This window comes from Enhydra lutris, unplaced genomic scaffold (genome assembly GCF_002288905.1).
Source record: "Enhydra lutris kenyoni isolate GAN:26980312 unplaced genomic scaffold, ASM228890v2 scaffoldscaffold13, whole genome shotgun sequence".
Lineage (NCBI taxonomy): Eukaryota > Metazoa > Chordata > Mammalia > Carnivora > Mustelidae > Enhydra > Enhydra lutris.
In genome coordinates, this window is record NW_019154097.1 from 12,748,222 (window position 1) to 12,772,420 (window position 24,199).

General features: G+C 37.1%; 1 protein-coding gene and 1 pseudogene across 1 annotated transcript; both read left to right on the forward strand.

The window, feature by feature from the left end:
* Window positions 1-10,554: 10,554 nt before the first annotated feature.
* LOC111146065 lies at window positions 10,555-11,504 on the forward strand (annotated as a pseudogene).
* An 8,814-nt stretch (window positions 11,505-20,318) lies between these two features.
* LOC111146049 (olfactory receptor 13D1) lies at window positions 20,319-21,257 on the forward strand. Its single transcript, XM_022501426.1, has one exon. The coding sequence runs from the start codon at window positions 20,319-20,321 to the stop codon at window positions 21,255-21,257; it is 939 nt and encodes a 312-aa protein (XP_022357134.1).
* Window positions 21,258-24,199: the final 2,942 nt, after the last annotated feature.

The following is a 24,199-nucleotide window of genomic DNA, read 5'->3' on the forward strand; positions in this document are numbered from 1 at the left end:
TCAAGTTATTTAGCAAAAACCAGAGTGAAACCTCCCCCATCCTTTTGCTTTTATCTCAGCACCAGGTAAAGACAATACAAGAAAATATAACTTCTTGTTTTATTTCACTTATAACATAGATGTGTAAAAAATGCATAGAATATGAAATAGAATGTATGTATTCCATGAAATAGAATGTTCTAATAATGAATCTTGGATCACCCATAAACTCTAGACAAAAAAATTTTTTACAACTTCCTGAAACCAGGATCTCAAAGAGATATTTGATCCCTCATGTTCATTGCAGCATTATTTTCTTTTAAAGATTTTATTTTATTTATTTGACACAGAGAGAGAGAGATCACAAGCAGGCAGAGAAGCAGGCGGGGGCGTGGGGAACAGTCTCCCCACTGAGCAGAGAGCTCAACGCAGGGCTTGATCCCAGGACCCTGAGATCATGACCTGAGCCGAAGGCAGAGGCTTAACCCACTGAGCCACCCAGCACCCCTGCAGCATTATTCACAATAGTCAAAATGACAGAACAATCTAAATGTCAAAAGATGCATAAACAGTTAAAGAAAATGTGAGATAGATAGATATATGTATGTGTATATATATACACACACGTATATGTGGTATATGTATATATACACAAATACATACACACGCACGATGGAATATTCATCAGTCTTAAAAATGAGGGAAATCTTGCCACATGTGGCAACATGGATAAATTTTGAGGACCTTATGCTAAGTGAAATAAACCAGTCATAAAGGACAAATACTCTCTGATTCCATAATGAATCTAAAATAGTCAAACTCATAGAAGCAAGCAGAATGGTGGTTGCCAGAGGTTGAGGGGAGGAATAAATGGGGAGTTATTATTCCATAGGGTATAAAGTTTCAGATATTTACAAAGAATAAGTTCTAGAAATCTGAGGTACAATATTTTTCCTATAACTAACAATATGGTATTGTACACTTATAAATTTATCAAGAAGGGTTAGATCTAATGAAGGTGTGGTATATACACATACAGTGTGTATGTACACACACACACTACACACACAATGGAATATCACTTGGCCATAAAAAATGAAGTCTTGCCATTGGCAATGACAGGGATGGAAAAACAGAGTATTATGCTAAGGGAATTCAGTCAGAGAAAGACAAATACCTGGTGATTTCTCTCATATGTGGAATTTAAGAAACTAAACAGATGATCATGGGGGAAAAGAAAGGAAAACCAAGAAACAGACTCTTAACTATAGAAAACAAACTGATGGTTACCAGAGGGAAGCTGGGTAAGGGGAATGGGGTGAAACAGGTGATGGGGATTAAGGAGTACATTTGTGATCAGTACCAGGTATTGTATATAAGTGCTGAATCACTAAATTGTACACTTGAAATTAATATTACACTGTATGTTAATTAACTGGAATTCAAATTTAAAAGTTAAAGATTAAAAAATAAATAAATAAATAAATGCCTTCCTGAAATGGCCAACAGTATCCAGACAATGAATGAGGGCAGTCAACACTTGTTAGAAGAAACAGCATCATGGTGAATGCTGTGAAGTATGTAAACCTGGCGATTCACAGACCTGTACCCCTGGGGATAAAAATATATTATATGTTTATTAAAAAAAATAAAATAAATTTTTAAAAAAAGAAGAAGAAACAGCACCAGGTGAGTTTCCCTTTCAGTAGCTACCTTCTATAGGGTAGCTAACATTCAGATAGAAAATGCAATCTCATCAACTTGAAGAAACAGAGGAGCGTTTGGGAAGATCACAGTAGTTAAAAATTTAGAAGAAAAAAAAGACACAGAAAGAAAATAGCTAAAGAATGGGAACCCCAGATTTCTACATAAGCTCTGCCTAAATACTGACTGATCCCTAAAATACACATAAGTACAGCTAAGCCTAAAATATTTGAGTAGAGATTTCAGTGGCTGCCCACCTTAGAGAACACAAGTTTGATATATTTTTTAATTATATTTATGTATTTGGCACAGACAGAGAGATCACAAGTAGGCAGAGCAGCAGACAGGGAAGCAGGCTTCCCACTGAGCAGAGAGCCCAGTCGGGGGGCTTGATGACCTGAGCTGAAGGCAGACTTAACCCACTGGGCTACCCAGGTGCCCCAATAAGTTTGAAATTTGAGCCCTGCCAAGTTACTGCCCACTAAAACAAAACATGAATACTTGTGGCAAATTCAATATCCAGGGGTGCCTGGGTGGTTCTGTCACTTGAGCCTCTGCTTTCGGTTGAGGTTATGATCCCAGGGTCCCGGGAGTGAGTCCTATATAGGGCTCTTTGCTCAATGGGAGCCTGCTTCTCCCTCTGCTTGCTGCTCCCCCTGCTTATGTACTCTAGCTCTTGCTCTCTCTCACTCTAACAAATAAATAAATACAATCTTTTTAAAAAATCCAATATCCAAAAACAGTTGCAGAGAGTTCTACTCTAACAAGCTCTGAAACTTTGCTACTCCCTCCATCAAGAGGTAGAGTCTTTTTGATTTTTTTATGTACCCCCACAACACAGAGTGAATATATTTGGTATCGGACTTTAGCAAAGGTCCTAGCACATATTTGAATCTTAAAATGTGAGTAGAATTGTGTTCTTCTAACTAAGGCCTACACAATTTTGGAGTGCTAGAAAAATAGAAGTGTAGACGGAGTTGAAACACTAAAACCTGGAAGTGTACAGGAGGGTCAAGGGCCAGAAAGTTGTTAGCAAGTAAGTGAAGTCGAGGGAACAATGGGAAGCAATAGCAGGAGAGCGCTGGACACTCCTTGAGGCTGTACCTCCCTTTTCCTCACAGGAAATAAAATGAAGGGAATCTGATCCCAGTCCTCAACATTGTCATCCATTCAAAAAGCCAAAAAAGTGAAAAATTACTGAGATTCCAGCAAAAAACTGTTTCATTTCTACTTACATTTTTTTCCTATTTATCAGCTGAAGATACTATGAAATTCATTAAAACTGCCTAATATGGGAAATACACACACTCTATTGTTAATTATTTAAAAACTTAATAAATCAAGAAATGCAGCATGGTCTTATGCCTGTAAATATAGTACATGAATAGATAATGTGTCAAAATACTAGTATTTGTTCTATAATAATGAATGACTTTGATTTCTTCCTTGGATTTTCTGGACTTCTCAAATTTCTATACTGAGTATCCATAATCCGTGTAATCAGGGAAGTAATAATTTAGAGGAGAAAAATTATTGTTTATTAAGTTAAGTATAATCAGTTCTTGAAACATCATCCCTAATGTACCTAAAAGTTACTGCCTTCTATATTATTAAAAGAAATCACTTCTGGGATTACAAATTCTCTTAGAAGAAAACAAAGGAGGATTTAAATTGGTTACCAGAACCACTGGTAAGGCCCTCGAAAATAAATATTTAGGGCCCAAAGGTAGGAAAGTACTTATGTGACATATTAATTTTCTATTGCATATACATTTATAGCATGATGTTTCTCCCTCTTCCTCACCACTACTAATAGTTGTGTGTGTGATTATGGAATACTCAACCTAGGTTTTACTTAGCATTAGTTCTAAAAAGAAAAGTAAGAAGTCAACTCATTGAGGAGGAGCAACAAATTGTCACAAGAAGTTAGTGAAACACTGAGGAAAAAAACAGCAGAGTGTTTTCCTTGCTTTGAAAACTGAAATCCTAATTAGCCATGCTATCTACTGTAGATAGAGAAGATGAAAATCCTGAAGATTTAATGGGGAACATTAGGACAAAGGTGAGAAGAGATATTTCCAGAAAGGAAAGGGTGAATGGGAACTGGGAATAATGAATAATTTATTTTAGAAGTGCTGAATAAGACAAAGCAAAAATTAAGGAATTATTGGGTGAAGAAAATATCATGGATATACATGAACATCATTTTAGATGTCACTTTCCATTATCATGGAAAACGAAAGAATATCACCCTAGGCATTTAAATTAACTAACAAGCGCTACGCATTCAATCTATGCCAGTGATTTTTAAGGATGTTACATTAATCCTCAAAACAACTCTAAAAATAGGTATCATCACCCCATTTTAAATGACACATCATGCTGTGAGATAATGTTTTGCACAAGATTTATAGATCCATTAAGCCAAAGGTCCAAGATTGAAGTTTAGGTCCTCCAAGCCAAGTACTTTCCAGTAAGACATAGTGCTTCTCTTTAGCAGCTGCTAACGGGACACAGGAGAAAGAGGACTGGGACATAGTAGGTTTCCAGAGACAGAGGGCTATGCACTGTACTATACAGACCAACAGATGGTTAGAGCGTAAAGAAGATGAGCTGGATGAATTGATCCTAGCAGTGAGCCCAGTTCACTGGAGCTCCCAGCAACAAAGAAGTGTTCTTTGTTTCCACACAGAAATGAAAATGAGAAAACCCGGGATAATTCTCAACACCATATAAGAAATGAAAAGAAGCCTTGCTCTAACTAGAGCACTATTGCTTATTATCAGCAACTTTGGGGCTGCTACTTATTTGAACAAGCACTGGAGATCTAGCACCAGGGATGTTTGATACCATGAAGAATATGTTGTTTCATAAACAGGAGGGGAAACCAGCTGAAGCAGGAGCAGGACACAATGGTACGTTTGGTTTCCTTCTGAGGGGAATGAGGCACAGCCTGTTTCAAGAGGTTCCTCAGGTTAAAATCAGGAAGTCTGGGTGAGTTATTGTGCTTTACAAACGTCTACTCTTTTCTCTTGGTAAATATAGGAAGAAGGGTGAATCCTTCATGATGCAATTACTCATGCAGTTTGCTTTCCTTCTACAGGTGATCCCTGAAGATGAGCATCAATCTAAGGACAGACCCTTTGGAGACAGACTGACAAAAAAGAGCCAGAAAAGAAACTGAAACTTCTCCTCTTTGGTAGAAATAAAGAAGCCAAGGTAATAGTTCTCATTAATATCCCACACACTCGTCATGTTGGGTCTCTCCTCTGCCTTATCTTTTTACTGTGTGATATACTTGGGTCCCTCATAAAGTACATCCTATCTACACAGCCCACCTGGACATTCTAACTGGTGACCTCTAGAAACTTATTCCAAGTATTGGAACTGTTTCAGTGTCTCTGCTCAGGGTGCATATATTTGTGAAGTGATTGCTTGAAATCAAAACACTGTCTTAAGTCAGTCTGTGTAATAAATCAATGAAAATTTCTCTCGAATATCCATTAACTATTCTTACCCATTCTTGGGTTTTAATGAAAACTGAGGACAGAGTTCCTTAAATTTTTGCCACAGTTTCCTTAAAAGGACTACTTTAAAATACTTCTGATTTTTTATTAAGTTATTTTAATTCCGGTGTAGTTAACATAGTGTTCTATTAGTTTCAGAGGTGCAAAATAGTGAGTCAACAATTTTCTACATTACTCAGTGCTCATGATAGTAAGTTTACTCTTTTATTCCCATCGCCTATGTCACCTACCCCTCCACCTACCTCCCTTCTGATGACCATCAGTGTGTTCTCTATAGTTAAGAGTTTATATCTTGGTTTTTTCCTTTTATTTTCCTTTGCTCATTTGTTTCATCGCTTAAATTCCACATATGAGTAAGATCATATGGTATTTGCCTTTCTCTGACTTATTTCACTTAGCATTATACTCTATAGCTCTATCCACGTTGTTGCAAATGGCAAGATTTCATTCTTTTTTGACTGAATAATACTCCATTGTGTTCTTTATCCATTCATCTATCAGTGAACACTTGGGCTGCTTCCACAATTTGGCTATTGTAAATAATGTTGCAGTAAACATAGGAGGGCATGTATCCCTTTGAATTAGCATTTTTTAATTTTGGGGGGTAAATACCCAGTAGTGTGAATACTGGATTATAGGATAGTTCTATTTTTAATTTTTTGAGGAAGCTCTTACTCTTCCACAGTGGCTGCACCAGTTTGCCTTCCTACCAACAGGGCATGAGGATTTATTCTCCAATCCTTGCCAATACTTCTTATTTCTAGTGTTTTTGATTTTAGTCATTCTGACTAGTATGAGGTAATATCTCATTGTGCTTTAGATTTGCATTTCCCTCCTCGTGAGTAATGTTGAGCGTCTTTGCATGTGTCCATTGGCCATCTGGATGTCTTCTCTGGAGAAATGTATGTTCATGTCTTCTCATTTTTAAATTGGATTATTTTTTGGTTTTGAGTTGTATAGGTTCTTCATATATTTTGGATACTAACACTTTACTGGATATGCCATTTCCAAATATCTTTTCCCATTTAGTTGGTTTTCATTTAGTTTTGCTGATTGCTTCCCTCGCTGTGGAGAAGCTTTTAATTTTGATGTAGTCCCAAATGTTCATTTTTGTTTTTATTTCCTTTGCCTCAGGAGACATATCCAGAAAAGTATTGCTACAGCTGATGTCACAGAAATTACTGACTGTTCCCTCTTCTAGAATTTTTATGGTTTCCTGTCTCACATTTAGATTTTTAATCTATTTTGAGGTTATTTTCATGTATGGTATAAAAAAAAAAGTGGTCCAGGTTTTTTTGCATGGAGCTGTCCAGTTTTACCAACTGGACTTTGGTTAAGATTATTCCATTTGTTGATTTTCCCATTGCATATTCTTTCATGCTTTGTCAAAGTCTGATTAACCATATATTTGTGGGTGCACTTTTGGGTTTTCTATTCTGTTCTATTGATCTATGTCATACTGTCTTGATGACTACAGCTTGTAATAAATAACCTGAAGTCTGGAATTGTGATGCCTCCTGCTTTGCTTTTTTTTTTTTTTTTTTTTTTTTTTTTCCAGTGTTGCTTTGGCTATTCAGGGTCTTTTGTGTTCCATACAAATTTTAGGATTGCTTGTTCTAGCTCTGTGAAAAATGCTGTTGGTATTTTGATAAGGATTGCATTAAATGTGTAGATAGCTTTGCATAGTGTAGACTTTTTAACAATATTTGTTCTTCCAATTCATGAGCATAGAAAGTCTTCCCATTTCTTTTGTCATCTTCAATTTCTTTCATCAGTGTTTCACAGTTTTCAGAATATAGGTCCTTCGTCTCTTTGGTTAAGTTTATTCCTAGGTAGTTTGTTATTTTTTGGTGGAATTATAAATAGGATTGTTTTTTTAATATCTCTTTCTGGTACTTCGTTATTAGTGTATAGAAATGCAACAGATTCATGTATATTGATTTTGTATCCTGTGACTTTATTGAATTCATTTATCAATTCTAGTAGTTTTTGGTAAAGTCTTTAGGATTTTCTGTATATGTATCATGTCATCTGCAAAAAGTGAAAGTTTTATTCCCCTCTACCAATTTGGATGCCTTTTATTTTTTGTTGTCTAATAGCCTTGACTAGGACTTCCAGCACTATGTTGAATAAAAGTGATGAGAGTGGACATTCTTGTCTTGTTCCTGACCTTGGGGGGAAAGTTCTCAATTTTTCCCCATTAAGGATGATGTTAGCTGTGGGATTTTCATCAGTAGCCTTTATTATGTTGAGATATGTTCCCTCTGCTCCTACTTAGTTCAGGGTTTTTATCATGAATGGATCTTTACTTTGTTAAATGCTTTTCCTATATCTGCTGAAATGATCATGTGGTTTTTATCCTTTCTTGTATTGATGTGATGACATTGATTGTTTTGTGAATATTGAAACACCCTTGCATCCTGGGAATAAATTCCACTTGATTGTGGTGAATGATTTTTTTAAATGTATTCTTGGATTCAGTTTGCTAGTATATTGTTGAAGATGTTTAAAATACTTCTGACTTTCACAGTCATAAAATACATATTCTCCATGTCTTGAAAATTTGGACAATGAGGGAAAATTGGGGGAAATGAAGAAAAATAAAAAATATTAATAATGCTTCCAAATGCATTTCAGAGAAAACTAGTTAATATTTTGCTGTGGCTCTTTTTCAGCCACATATATACAAATTGTAATCATTTATATCGCTATGAAACTTCCCATTTTAATGTAACATTATACCATGAGTATTTTCCTTTCCCTTTACTCCTCTCCAAAATTACAATTTTTATTGGCTATATAACATATGAAGGTATGTCATCTCACAAATATAGAATGACCCACGACCAACACAAACCAGACTTCAGCAACCTAAAAGAAAAAAAATTGCTGCAACTGTTCAAATCCTGATCGAACTTGAAACATGGAAGGACATGCAAAAAATATCAATAAATAAATACCATTTATTTTTCTTACTATTTCTACTTGGTGGATCATTCAGGAAAAAAAAAAAGTTTAATAATAATAGTACTAGTGCTGGGCACCTGGGTGGCTCATGGGTTAAGCCTCTGCCTTCAGCTCAGGTCATGATCTCAGGGTCCTGGGATCGAGCCCCACATCAGGCACTCTGCTCAGCGGGGAGCCTGCTTCCCCACCCCACCCCCCCCGCCCCTGCCTGCCTCTCTGCCTACTTTTGATCTGTCAAATAAATAAATAAAATCTTTAAAAAATAATAATAGTGCTAATATTAATCTTTGATGACATTTACAAATACACTCCAGAGTTTTGCCATTTTGAGTTATGTGGCCCAATGATTTGATAGAGATGATCTTTACTATATTAATTATGTATCATCCCATATCTAGATTTCTAAGGGATTTTACTATGAATGAGTATGATATTTTATCAAATGCTTTCTGGCATCTTATTAGATGAACATGTGTTTTGGTTTTTTGTCTATTTGTTTAGTGTATTATATTGATAGACTTTCAAATATTAATTTGGACTTTCATTAATTCACGAAATAAATTATAGCACTTTAGTATACAGTTTGGATGTACTTTATGATTCTTATACATATGCATGAGTAATATTGATCATATTTTTCTTCTATCCTTGACAATTTGGAATAAATAACAGGCTATTTTAGCTTAATAAAATGGTTTTGTAAAATTTTCTATATTTTTTCCACATTGAAACATGTCATATAGCACAGACACTGTTTCTTGAAAAAAGAAACAATTTTTAACAACTTTAAACAATATTTTAAGCTTAGAATAAGCTTAAAATAACTCTCATAAACATTCTGCATCCAGCTCCATTTTGAAAAACAAGTTTTCATGATGGGATCTCTATTATCTACATATATAAGACAGAGTTTGAGCTGTATAGATGAATAAACAAAGGATTCTATGAGAGACATTAAGTACAGAGTGCTGTGACAGTGCTTATAAGGGACATCCTCCTCACAACAGGGGTTAAGATTGTTTTCCTAGAAAAGGTGGTGTCTAAGTTAGGAGAGGTCCTTCTAACTTAAGAAAGCAACATGTACAAATACATATGGAAAAGGGGTGCTTGGGTGTCTCCGTTGGTTAAGCGTCTGCCTTCAGCTCAGGTCATGATCCCAGGGTCCTGGGATTGAGTCTGTAGTTGGGATTCCTGCTCAGCGGGGAGCCTGCTTCTCCCTCTTCCTCTACCCCTCCCCCTGCTCATGCTATCCCTCACGTGCTCTCTCTCAAATAAATAAACTCTTTAAATTAAAAAAAATGCATATAGAAGAGTGTAGTATTATGGAGAGACTCAAAGAAATAGCATGGCCTCTGCAGGGCATTTAGGGTGTTAGCGGTACCTGCAAACTTCTACAGTAGAAGAATCAAGGGGTAACAATGTGGTTAGTTGAGGAGCTGGAAGACTTTTCTTGAAATTGTTTTACACAGGAAGCACACTGTTTTACATGGATTATATTTTCCTATTAAGATGTTTTTTGTGCTGTTGCTGATGAAGATCATGAGGAAACAAAACCTCCCTTGATACTACCAAAGGAGAAGAAATGGCAAAAGTGAAAGCAAAGGTAACTGAAGTTGAATAGGCCCACATGACGGGCTGATTTGGTGTTTCTGGTAAACTTATTGTTTCAATTTTCTCTTGTTTTGACCTAAATTCTGAGAAGTGGCTTCCCTCATCTGGGACCTTTTTTGAACAGAGAAAGTCACACCTCCTTCATCTTTGTGTGTATATATCTGTATTAAATATATACATATTTAATACTATGTTATATGATTATATATTATATATATGCCATGTTGGAACCATCTACTGTTGTAGGTGCCTAACAGATTTTATCTAAGTTGATTCTAATGGCAACTTGACAAATAATTATTGCTTTTTCCAAGTCAGCTATGAGCTGAGACCCTGAAAAAATAAACAGTTTACTAAAGTTATATCCAGGTTAAATGACAGGTGCTTGATCTACATAATCTTTTAAATAGAGACCAGTTTCATCAGGAAACACCTTTAATTTAAAATTCTCCATTAATAATGACATCCCCAATATCTACATTTGAAAGCAGTTTGTCTTAAATTTTATTTGGCACTTCCCAGTAGGACTTTTGGAGTATTAATAGCCTTGACACTGTTTCTGTTAGGCCTCAGATGTGTTGGATTTCTCCAAAGCCTTACTACCATCCATCGTCAATAAAATAAATACCATATCCCTCCTCCTTTGATTCCTAGGAGTGTTTCAAGATGAATCAAATACAATATTGGAAGAGAAGGTGTACTAAAAATCTATATTATAAACTTAAATTTCCCTGAGTCTTGTCCTTTCCTAAACACTGAAAGTGAAATGGAACACATGAAGATGGGGAATTACTCACCTGTGATTGAATTCATTCTGGTGGGACTTTCCAAATACCCAGAGCTCCAGCTTTTTCTGTTCATGCTCTGCCTCATCATGTATGTGATAATTCTGCTGGGAAATAGCCTCCTCATTATCATCAGCGTACTGGATTCTCGCCTCCACACCCCCATGTACTTCTTCCTTGGGAACCTCTCATTCCTGGACATCTGTTATACATCATCATCCATTCCTCCAATGCTCATCATATTTAGGTCTGAGACAAAATCCATCTCCTTTATTGGCTGTGCTTTCCAGATGGTTGTCTCCCTTGGGTTGGGCTGCACTGAGTGTGTCCTCTTGGCTGTGATGGCCTATGATCGCTATGTGGCCATCTGCAACCCACTGAGGTACCCCATCATCATGAACAAAGTACTTTATGTGCATATGGCTGCATGGTCATGGATCATAGGCCATCTGATCTATTGCAAACAGTCATGACAATGATAATGCCGTTCTGTGGGAATAATGTCATCGACCATCTTACCTGTGAGTTACTGGCCGTTCTCAAACTCATCTGCTCAGATATAACCACCAATATGATAATCATGACAATGATAAGTATTGTTATATTGGTGATTCCTCTGCTGTTAATTTTCATCTCCTATATTTTTATCCTCTCTTCCATCCTGAGAATTAATTCTGCTGAGGGGAGAAAGAAAGCTTTTTCTACCTGTTCAGCCCACCTCACTGTGGTTATCTTATTCTATGGTTCAGCCCTTTTTACGTACATGAAGCCCAACTCAAAGGACACAAACACTTCTGATGAGATCATCGGGCTATTTTATGGAGTGGTAGCCCCAAAGTTAAACCCCATCATCTATAGTTTGAGGAATAAAGAAGTGAAAGAAGCCATGATAAAAGTTTTGAAGAGACACCGGCATTTATTGAAATCATGAAATGCTTTAAGACATGTGATATCCTAAATGGTGAAATGGATCTTGTCTTTTTTTTTAATTCAATTAATTAACATATAATGTATTATTGGTTTCAGAGGTAGAGGTCAGTGATTTATCAGTCTTATAGAATACCCAGTTCTCATTCCGCACTTACCATCACGCACTTACCTCGTCCCCTCACCCCTCTAACCTCAGCAACCCTCAATTTGTTTCCTATGATTAATAGGTTTTTATAGTTTGTCTCACTCACTTAGTCTTGTTTCATTTTCTCCTATCTTCCCCTATAATCCTATTTTGTTTCTTAAATACCATATGATAATTATCTTTCTCTGACTGACATTCACTTAGCATTATACCCTCTAGTTCCATCCACGTCATTGCAATTGGCAAGATTTCATTTTTGATGGCTGAGTAGTGTGTGTGTGTGTGTGTGTGTATATGTGCATATATATATATATATATATCTTCATTACCATTCATCTGTTGATGGACTTCAGGGCTTTTTCCATAGTTCGGCTACTGTGGACATTGCTGCTATAAATACTGGAGTGCCGGGTCCCTTCAGGTCACTACATTTACTTTGGGGTAAATATCTAGTAGTGCAATTGCTGGGTTGTAGGGTAGCTCTATTTTTAATTTTTTGAGGAACATCCACACTGTTTTTCAGAGTAGCTGCACCAGTTTGATTCCCACCAACAATGTAAAAGGGTTCCCCTTTATCCACATCCTCATCAACATCTTTTGTTTCCTGACTTGTTAATTTTATCCATCCTGACTGGTATGAGGTGGTATTTCATTTCATTTTCCTGATGCCAAAAGATGTTGAGCATTTTTTCATGTGTCTGTTGGCCGTTTGTATGTCTTCTTTGGAGAAATGTCTGTTCATGTTTTCTGCCCATTTCTTGAATGGAATATTTATTCCTTAGGTGTTGAGTTTGTTAAGTTCTTAACAGATTTTTAGATACTAGCCCTTTATCTAATATGTCATTTGCAAATATTTTCTCCCATTCTGTCAGTTGTCTTTCGGTTTCAGTAACTATTTCCTTTACTGTGCAAAAGGTTTTACCTTGATGAAGTCCCAATAGTTTATTTTTGCCTTTGCTTCCCTTGCTTTTGGAGACATGTTGAGAAAGAAGTTGCTGCAGCCAAGGTCACAGAAGTTGCTACCTGTATCCTCTAGGGTTCTGATGGATTCCTGGCTCACATTTAGGTCTTTAAGGCATTTTGAGTCTGTTTTTGTGTGTGGTGTAAGCAAACAAAATGAAATAGGATTTTTACATTTGCCAAGCTGATCCTTAAATTCATGGAAGAGTAGAGAGCTAATAATAGCCAAAACTATGGTGTAGAAAAAGAAACGCAGACTCACTATACCAGACATCAAGAATGATCATAAAGATAGTGTGGTACTGGTTCAGGTAAAAACAAGTCTATCATAGGAACAAAGCAGAGAATCCAGAAATGCCTTGACTATGTATGGAAGTTAATATATAACACGAAGTGGTATTTGATATAAATTAGCATTATTAATCAGGAGAAAATGGATGAACTATTAAATAAACCATGTCTGGATATTGAACCTATTATACTGAAAAATATTAAAACTCTACCCCACACTGTGCCCAAAATAAATTTGAGACAAATTTAAATATCTAAATTTAAAAAAACAAAATCCAAAACTATAAAACATCCAGAGAAAAATAAACCACATGCTCTATATAGTTGAAATACAACTGATTGTTCCACTTTTAAAATTATGTGTTACATCCCCTTATTTCTTGGTATAATTATTCTAGATGAGCTAAAGTCTTCTTGCTAAAGTGAGTGTTCTCTAAAGTCTATACATTTGTGGAGGTGCTGGAAGAAAATAAATGTAGGGAGAATTAAAATACTAAAACCTGACTTTTTTACTCAAAAAGAATAGACAGTGAAGGATGTTCTGTTTCCACTCCTCCAACATTGTCATTACCTTCAAAAAGCCAAAAAGAAAAGAAAAAAGTGGAAAATCGCCAAGAATCAAACAGGAAACAATTTTATTTCTACTTGTTTCATGTGCTCCCCCTCCCTTGTGTACTTATGTAAAAAGCTATGATATTCATTAAAAATGTCTAATAAAATAACATTTATTTATACATATTTATTTTAAATAGCAAGTTACAAAACAGGAAATGCATTGTGCTCTCAAGTTTTTACTATATGTAGTACTTGCATAAAAATAATCAAAATACCAAGTTATATCTGAAATTGTGGGTGACTTTCATTTTATCCATTAGGCTTTTCTTTATTTCCCAAATTTTCCACAATAAATGGGTATCATTTCTATAATCAGGGGAAAAAATGAACTCAAAGAAAGAAAATTGCTTTTGAATAAGTAACATACAATTTAGGTCTTTGGACATTATCTCGAATGTATCTTAAAGTTATTATCTTCAGCAAGGTTTAAGAGTTCAACTCTAAATCACTTCTGGGATTAGAGAGTCTCTTAGAAGAAAACAAAGGAGTATTTAAATTGGCTACCAGAGCCACTGGTGTGCCCTCTGGAATGTTTAGGGCCTAGAGGTTAGAGTACTTATGTGACAGCTTGACTTATTATTGATACAAATTTATAACATGAATCTCTACGGAGAATGAAAGCTTTATTTTTGATCTGCCCCCTTACCACTACTAGAAGTAAACTGGAACTGTGGGATATTTGCCTGTGGGTTCTAGTAAAATGACTATAGCTCTTGGAGAAGATAGTTAAGATTCTAACGAATCTAAGTAGGAATAGCAGCAGTAACTTCTATATGTAGGCAGAAAAAGTTAGTGAATCACTGGAGAAAAGGAATGCTGAACAGAGGGATCCATGCTTGTGTCTAAAATGGCTTCTTTCGGGGGCGCCCGGGTGGCTCAGTGGGTTAAGCCGCTGCCTTCGGCTCAGGTCATGATCTCAGAGTCCTGGGATCGAGCCCCGCATCGGGCTCTCTGCTCAGCGGGGAGCCTGCTTCCTCCTCTCTCTCTGCCTGCCTCTCTGCCTGCTTGTGATCTCTCTGTCAAATAAATAAATAAAATCTTTAAAAATAAATAAATAAATAAATAAATAAATAAATAAAATGGCTTCTTTGTTTTGAAGACTGTAGTCCCAATAAACTATGCTATCTATTGTGAATGGAGAATTGAGGATCCTACGCTGATGCATAAATGAGGTAGACTTTAGCAGAGTTGGGAAGAGGCTTTTTTCAGAAAGGAGAGAAGATAAGGCAGTTAGGAATTCTGAATCATTTATTTTACTTGAAAAGTTTTTAATAAAACAGTGAAAATCTTGGGAAAGAGGTATTGGTGGGTGAAGGAAATATCTTGGTTAGTTATGAACATCACTTTAAATTAGTTGTTTTTCTTTACCATGGAAAATAATAAATGGTAGCCTGGGAGTTTATATTAAACTAATACATATTGTGCACTCCCACTGTACCAAGATCTTCCAAGCACGTAATGTTAATTCTCACAATGATTCTACAAAATAAGTACTGTCACCTCATTCTTACATCATGCTCATGTTAAGTGTGTTGCTTAGGATTTGTACAACTATTCAGCCACAGAGCCAAGACTGAACTCTAGGTCCCCTGACTCTAAGACAACTGTTCTTTCTATTCAAATACAACTTACTTGCATTAAGAACAAAAGCATAAGAGGACTTGGAGCACAGCAGCCCTAAAAATAAGTATATAGCATATTCTAATCAATCCCAGAATTGACTCTACAGGTCAGACAGAAGCTTCTATAAGAACTTAAAGCTTCAGCTTTAAGTTTCAGCAAGCAACAAAGAATTGCATTTGGTAACCACACAGCAATGTTAGTTAAAAAACAAAAACAAAAACAAAACAGAACAAAAAACTCAGGATAATTCTCAAGATCATACTGAAAAAGAAGAGGACCTATTTCTAACTCACCCAGTATTGCTTATTATCAACACCTTTTGAAGCTCCCAGAGGGTCATTTACTTGGACAATCATTTAGGATATCCTGCCAGAGACGTTGTATTATATAGAACACGAGTACTTTATAAACAGTAGGAAAAACTGGATACAAGATATAGAATGCAATACTTAGTGCTAAAAATTTCTTCTGAAGGAAATCTTCCATAGTGAGTGTATTACACTCTGCTTCGAAAAGTTCCCTGGGTTAAAATCCGGGAGCATGGGTGAGTACCTATGCTTTACAAACAAACTACTACCCCTCTTCTGTTGGTAAACAGGGGGAGAAGAGTGAATGCTTCGTAATCCACAGTCCTCAAGCAGAGTTTCCTTTCTTTTCATAGTTGAAGCCCAAAGGTGAGAGGACGGATCTAATGACCAGGCCTTTGGAAAGAGATGAACAAAACCTGGAGAACAAGAAACTGAATGCTACCCTTTATGGCAGAAAGAAAAAGCCTAGGTAACAGAAATGCCTCATGTTTTCCCATGTTCCTTCCTACCTACCAGGTATCTCTCTTTTTCTAGTGTACCACTAAGATTGGTCACATTCTAAATGGTGAGTTCTAGAATCCTTTTGCAACCCTTGAGTCAATATGTCTGCTGATGGTGGATATATGTGTGAGATTGACTGAACTTGGAACATTAGTGGCATTAAATTAGTCTATGTAATATAAAGCAACATAAAGCCCCTCCTCAATTTCCTGTCCATATCTTATTTCCTACTTGAGTTTTAAAGAAACTGCGGCAGAACCTCTGGATATCTTAGCCACTATCTCCTTCTAAGAAAAATTTGAAAATGTTATTTCTGATATTTATAACCATAAAATACAGGTTAAGTAAGAATTATTTGGAAAAGATAAAGATAAAGAAAATTATTAGTGCCCCAAATCCCATATTCCAGAAGAAACTGCAATTAAAATTTTGGAGTAGTTTCTATACAAATATGTGTATATATGTGTGTGAACATTTATATTAGTTGTAACCATTTATAATATTTATATTAAGAAACTTGTTTTTCTTCATGTAATATCATGAGCACTGTCCCTTATCTTTAACTCTTCTCTAAGACTACAACTTGTACTGTTGATAATACATATGACATTATGTCTTCTCATGTGTATACCATAACCATGACATGCCAGAATGTTAACATCCTAGAGGAAAAAAATTATGGCACCTATTAAAGCATAACTGAACCTGACATATGATATTACATGCAAAGTCATTTATTTTGTTTTTCTATTCTATTGTTGGATGTTTTAGGAGTAAATGTTAAGTAATAATAATAATGCATCTTCGAATGACTTTTAGGGAAATAGTTTCAGCATCTCACCATTTGAAATTATGCTGACCAGCAGTTTGAGAGAGAATCTTTACCATCTTAGTGATTTATCCTCCTAGATCTAGACTACTAAGAGGTTTTATCAAGAATGAATTTTATGGGGCGCCTGGGTGGCTCAGTGGGTTGGGCTGCTGCCTTCAGCTCAGGTCATGATCCCAGGTCCTGGGTTCGAGCCCCGCATCGGGCTTTCTGCTCAGCGGGGAGCCTGCTTCCTCCTCTCTCTCTGCTTGCCTCTCTGCTTACTTGTGGTTTCCCTCTGTCAAATAAATAAATAAAATCTTTAAAAAAAAAAAATGAATGAATTTTATGTTCTATCGTTGTTTTGCAGCATCTAGTTAGATGACTATTTTATTTTTATTACCTGTTTATTATATTAAACGGATAGATTTGCAAGCATTAACTTAGAATTTCATGTATTAATAAAAATAAATGATATCATTTTAGCTAAATGATAAAATGATATCATTTTAGCTTGATACACTTATTATTCTTTGCATATGTATTTATAAATGGGATTGATCATAGTTTTATTCTGACAGTTCTGGGTATAAAGGCAATTTTAGTTTGATAAAATAATCTGCAAAGTGTTCCATAATTTTTTCACATTGGAACATGTTATAGAGCACATAAATTGTTTCTCTTTTTTTTTTTTTAAAGATTTTATTTATTTATTTGTTAGAGAGAGAGAGAGAGACAGAGAGAGAGCACGAGCACAGGCAGAGTGGCAGGCAGAGGCAGAGGGAGAAGCAGGCTCCCCGCCAAGCAAGGAGCCCGATGTGGGACTCGATCCCAGGACGCCGGGACCATGACCCGAGCCAAAGGCAGCCGCTTAACCAACTGAGCCACCCAGGCGTCCCTTGTTTCTCTTTTTTAAGATTTATTTTATTTTATTTATTGAGAGAGAAAGAGAGCATGAGAAGGGAGAGGTCAGAGGGAGAAGGAGACTCCCCACTGAGCAGGGAGCCCAATGTGGGACTCGATCCCAGGACTCCAGGATCATGACCTGAGCCGAAGGCAGTTGCTTAACCAACCGAGCCACCCAGGGACTCCAAATTATTTGTTTCTTAAAAGCATAAAATAATTATTATAAGCATTCTGCATCTAGTGTCAACTTTGAAAGTCTAGTACTCACAGTGAGACTCCTATACACATCACAGTATTTGTGCCATAGTATGTGTTGAATAAATGAGTAAATGAAGAAAACTAGCAGAGTGGAAAGCACAGGGCTCTGTGACAGCACACGGTAGGGACATCCTACTTATACCAGGAGGTAAGAAATCTTTCCTAGAAAGGATAATATCTAAGTTGGGAAAAGCCCTTTCAGCTTAAAAACACAGCATTTACAAATGCATGAAGAAGAAAGAGTGTAGTATTTTCCGGAAAGTAGAAGAAATTCAGCATGGCCATTTCACAGCTTTGAGGATATCAGGAGTGACTTCAGTATTTCTACATAGAGGAATTTAGGAGTGGCAGTGTGGTTGAAGGAGGGACTAGAGAACTTTACATGAAGTCATCTTTATAGTAAGTACATTGCTTCTCCTTAGGTTGTACTTCTTTGTTAGGAAGTCATTTGTGGAGAGGCTACTGAAGATTACTGGGAAGCAAACCTACCGAGTAATCCTTCCTCGACACCATCAGAGGGGAGAAATAGCCAAAGTGGGAGAAAGAGCTGAGGGGATTAAACTAGGCTTTTTGTGATGGGTTGTTTTTGCTTTCTCTTATTCACCTTGGATTGGATACTATCCTCCCTCATCTAGGACCTTTTCTGAACAGAAAGACAGCCATTCCTCCTTCATACCTTTCCCCTCAACAACTTCACCCTAGGATACAAGTTTTAAGTTTAATGTGTTTTCTATAATAGTAAAAACTGGCTCCTTTCTTCCTTCTCCTCCTTTACAACTAATGTTTTCAAACAAATTAAACCTTCAGCTTTAACTGGTTCCTTTGTGGAAATAAGTCCATGCACTAATGTGACCAGAAACAGGAATGGAGGTGCATGAAGAAATAAGTATTTGCTATGATCCAGCCTTTTAGAGTTCACTATCAAATTATGCACAATCACAAATAAAACTGAGGGTGCAGGGCAGCAGGAGGGAGCTGTGTGGGCTGGGGTTCCCATGCCTGAGGTCCTGAGGGGTCAAGGGACCTGCGGCCAAGAACACAGTGAAGGTGTTCGCTGGGAGGAGCACAAGGTCAGGAAGAGAAGTGCAGGATGGGAGGGAAGATCTGGACCTCCGCCTTATTAATAATAAACATTTACTATCTGTATAATGTTTTAAAAAAAGAAAACAAGTTGGGGCACCTGGGTGGCTCAGTCATTAAGTGTCTGTCTTCAGCTCAGGTCATGATTCCAGGGTCCTGGGATAGAGCCCTACATCAGTCTCCCTTCTCAGTGGGAAGCCTACTTCTCCCTCTGCCATTCTCCCTGCTTGTGTTCCCTCTCTCACTGTTTCTCTGTCAAATAAATAAATAAAATCTTTTTTAAAAATTATAGAAATTAGGAAGAAAAGTAAGTGACTTATAGGAGGACAGATTCCAGGCCCTGATTCCTAGACTCTTTAAAATTCTGGATCAGATTATTTCTTAGATCAAGAAATGTTCAAATTCTATCAATTACAGTCCCAAAATTCAATGACTTTCCTAAAATTTAAAAAAAACAACAGTAAAGCGATTTTCTTCCTTCTGAGCCAAATAGACTTAAAAGTTATAATTCTATGAACATATAAATACTTAATATTGTTATATTCTATCACATATTTTATTATAGTGCATTCCATTATAGATGTGTATTTTATTTTTTGAGAGAGAGCACATGAGCAGGGGAGAGAGGGAGAGAGAGAACCTCAAGCTCCTGGGTGTGGAGCAGGGCCCAAGCTCACCACCCTAAGATCATGATTTGAGACAAAATCAAAAGCCAGATGATGCTTAACCAACTGAGCCACCCAGCCACCCCTATATTGCATATAATTTTAGATGACATGTTGGAACTACCTACTATGCATGTTACTTTAAGATGTTATCTAATTTAATTCTCACAACAAACTACCAAAGAGTTATAGCTTCTCTGCCCCTCCCCCTAATTTTATTAGCTGAGACTAGCAGCTGAGCCTCAAAAAAGTTAAGTAACTTAAAATAGTCATACTGAGGATAAGTGTCATGGTACCGAAGATATATATTTTAAATTACATCCAGTTTTATTAGGATGCAGTTACATTTCAAAATATTCATTAATAGATTCTTATGTAGCTACATTTGAAAGCAGTTTTTGCCTAAGTTTTATTAATTAGAGGCCTGAAACTTTCTAACACAATTCTCAGCTTTCACTGCTGTGTGAGCCTCAGTAGTATTGACCCCTCAGTTCCTGTTTCATCATTAATAAAATTAATGTAATATCCCTATCTTTGCTGATTCCAGACGCTAAGAATAAAACAAAGTAATGGAAGTAAAAGTAATTTGATAAATCAATTTATTTCCTGAGTCATGTCCTTTTCTCAAGCGTTAAGGTAACATGGACACAGGAAGATGGGGAATTACTCAGCGGTGACTGAATTCTTCCTGGTGGGACTTTCCAAATACCCAGAACTCCAGCTTTTTCTGTTCGTTCTCTGCCTCATCATGTATGTGATAATCCTCCTGGGAAACAGTCTCCTCATTATCATCAGCGTACTGGATTTTCACCTCCACACCCCCATGTACTTCTTCCTTAGGAACCTCTTGTTCCTGGACATCTGTTATACATCATCATCCATTTCTCCAATGCTCATCATATTTAGGTCCGAGACAAAATCCATCTCCTTCATTGGCTGTGCTCTGCAGATGGTTGCCTCCCTTGGGTTGGGCTCCACTGAGTGTGTCCTCTTGGCTGTGATGGCCTATGACCGGTATGTGGCCATCTGCAACCCACTGAGGTACCCCATCATCATGAACAGAGTGCTTTATATGCACATCGCTGCTTGGTCCTGGATCATAGGCTGTATGAATTCCTTAGTGCAAACAGCCCTGACAATGGTGTTGCCTTTCTGTGGAAATAACATTATTGATCATCTTACCTGTGAGATCCTGGCCCTTCTTAAACTCATATGTTCAGATATTTCCATGAATGTGCTTATCATGACAGCGGCAAGTATTGTTTTACTGGTGATTCCTCTGCTGTTAATTTTCATCTCCTGTATTTTTATCCTCTCTTCCATCCTGAGAATTAATTCTACTGAGGGGAGAAAGAAAGCTTTTTCTACCTGTTCAGCCAACCTCACTGTGGTTGTCTTATTCTATGGTTCAGCTCTTTTTATGTACATGAAGCCCAAGTCAAAGGACACAAAAGCATCTGATGAAATCATTGGATTGTCTTATGGAGTGGTAACCCCAATATTGAACCCCATCATCTACAGCCTGAGGAATAAGGAGGTGAAAGAGGCTGTGAAGAAAGTCCTGAGCAGATACTTGCATCTATGGAAAATATAAAAGGTCTTAAAGCAAGTGATATCCTCAGTGTGAGACCAGATCAGATCTTTTATGTTCACAGATTAAGTCACTGAAGCTAGTGTTAAGAGAGCTTGTCTGCTCGTAAGTCTAAACACAGGACTTAAACTCTTTTCAACACAGAATTCTCACGTAAGCCTTCTGAATAGTCTCGTCTGCAGTTTCTAGTTGTATGCAGCTCTGCCATTTGGTTCCATGCAGGGCACATGGCTTTTCCTCAAGATAAAGCTCTCTCCTCTCTTCTCTCTCTCTCTCTTCCTTGTTTTTCTCTCTTCTCTTCCCCATTTCCTCCTCCTTCTTTTCCTTTCCCCTTCTCCATCTACTTTGTTTCTCCACCTTCCTTCTATTTTCCTGGTCTCCTTTCTCAGTCAGTTTGAACTGAACATCTATTAATTTGTTGTCTAGTATCCCTTATTCTGGTATAAGAACGCACTCTTTCTTCTGACATTCAACAGTGCCACCCTCTGAGTCCATCTGTACTGGACGGGGCTGACCCTACCCTCTGGAAATAATGGTACAGCTTGAAACAAAAGCAAATCCCTCAAGTTATAGTGATTCATTCAGCATAGCAGGTGAGTTCTGCCAGGCTAATCAAACACAATCCAAGAATGCTGTCTCCGGCTAAGAAAAGAGGCATTTTTCCTCCTATAGTTGCTAAACAGGGTGAAATGTGAGCCTGGGTCAATCTCTGTCAAAAAGAACAGGAAGCCTATCTGAGAGGTAAAGAAGTGTTGAGAGAAGGAGGGAGAGTATGTGTGTGATCCTATTTTAAGACCTTGATCCAGCTGTGCCTAACATCAGTTCACAATTATTTTTTTTAATTTTATTTTATTTTATTTTTTTTCAGTGTTCCAAAATTCATTGTTTATGCACCACACCCAGTGCTCCATGCAATACACGCCCTCCATAATACCCACCACAGGCTCATCCAACTCCTCACCGCCCCCCTCCAAAACCCTCAGTTTGTTTCTCAGAGTCTACAGTCTTTCATGGTTTTTCTCCCCCTCTGATTTCCCCAATTATTCCTTTTAGCAATATGGTCAATAAAATACCTTTATTATAAAATACTAATTTTGAGTTGGATTTAGCATTTCTCTGTACTCCCTCTTTCCAGTCATATTTTTGAGGAAAATATATGAGGATATATGTTCCCTAAGTGGTCCCAAGTTCTCCAGCCTTCAGAGGCTCTCCTTCCTTTAACAACTAAATCATCTAATTTCTATTCTGTGTGGCTATAGGCATTCTAGTCACCTACCCAATAATTTCTGAGGAGTGTTTACATTTTCCTGGTTTGTGGTCTTCATTTTATGTCAGACTACTCTAAATTTCCTTATCATTCCTCTCTGGTAATCATGTGTACTTCTGTGTTGTTTAAACTCTCAACAATACATTTTGACCACAAAGAATCTACATAAACCTCCTGAATATCTACATTCAAAAGACTACTACGTTTAACACCTTTATTTTGAAAATAACATAAAGGGACTATGATCACTAGAAAAAATAAATCAGTATTAAATATTAACTGTTCTTGGTATCTACTAGCCATCCCCTTTCATACGGGCCCTCAATAGTCCATTTTCCTCTTTAGCTCCTGTCCTGCTACAAGACTGAGTTTCTGTTCATTTCCTTCCTCCACAAGGATCAGCACTTCTCTCAACAAAAATGAATGGATACATAACTCAAAACACTCTTCAGCATGGTCTTTCTCAGAACAGAGAGTGAGCTTACCCCAAAAGCAGAATGCAGCTTCTACTCCTAGAGCTACATGAAAGAACTTCAGGAAGTCTCTAAAAAACAGTGCTTCCTCACTAGCAATTATTTAGAAATACTGAAGCCCAATATACAAGCACCTTGAGTGATATGTTCTGTTTGTGAAAATACATTAATACACTTTCAATAAAAAGTCAAAGAAAGAAAGAATCCAACCACTGCCGTCTATTATTAGTATTACAAGTATTACAACCTAGAATCCACATGGTTCGTTCTTAACAAAGAAACAGAATCCAACAATCTAAAGTACTTTTAACATCCCCTATTCGGGTTTCTTAAAACTTCTAATACCACAGCAATCTAATAAAAGTTCCATTTGCATTACAGCCCACAACTTCTCTGGGGTATCTCCTTTCCACCATTTTCTAAAACCCGGTCTTCCTGCTGTTTTCTACCTGTCTTCCCCACCACCCCATCTCACCCTTCCTTGACCACAGTAGCCTCTTTCAAGTAAAATAAGAGTGTGTCCTCCAAGGGTAAGGGACTTGGAGAAAGATGGGTTTCGAAAGAAGTAAGAAATAGGGGTGTGGGGAAGCTCTATTTTTAATTTCTTGAGGAATCTCCACACTGTTCTCCAAAGTGGCTGCACCAACTTGCATTCCCACCAACAGTGTAAGAGGGTTCCCCTTTCTCCACATCCCCTCCAACACATGTTTCCTGTCTTGCTAATTTTGGCCATTCTAACTGGTGTAAGGTGGTATCTCAATGTGGTTTTAATTTGAATCTCCCTGATGGCTAGTGATGATGAACATTTTTTCATGTGTCTGATAGCCATTTGTATGTCTTCATTGGAGAAGTGTCTGTTCATATCTTCTGCCCATTTTTTGATATGATTGTCTGTTTTGTGTGTGTTGAGTTTGAGGAGTTCTATATAGAACTCTATATAGGAGTTCTTTACAGATCCTAGATATCAACCTTTTGTCCGTACTGTCATTTGCAAATATCTTCTCCCATTCCGTGGGTTGGTGCAGCCACTTTGGAGAACAGTGTGGAGATTCCTCAAGAAATTAAAAATAGAGCTTCCCTATGACCCTGCAATTGCACTACTGGGTATTTACCCCAAAGATACAGATGTAGTGAAAAGAAGGGCCATCTGTTCCCCAATGTTTATAGCAGCAATGGCCACGGTCACCAAACTGTGGAAAGAACCA

Bases quoted from the DNA above. Each gene is read 5' to 3' on its own strand.
- LOC111146049 (XM_022501426.1), top strand. From the start codon at position 20,319: ATGGGGAATTACTCAGCGGTGACTGAATTCTTCCTGGTGGGACTTTCC.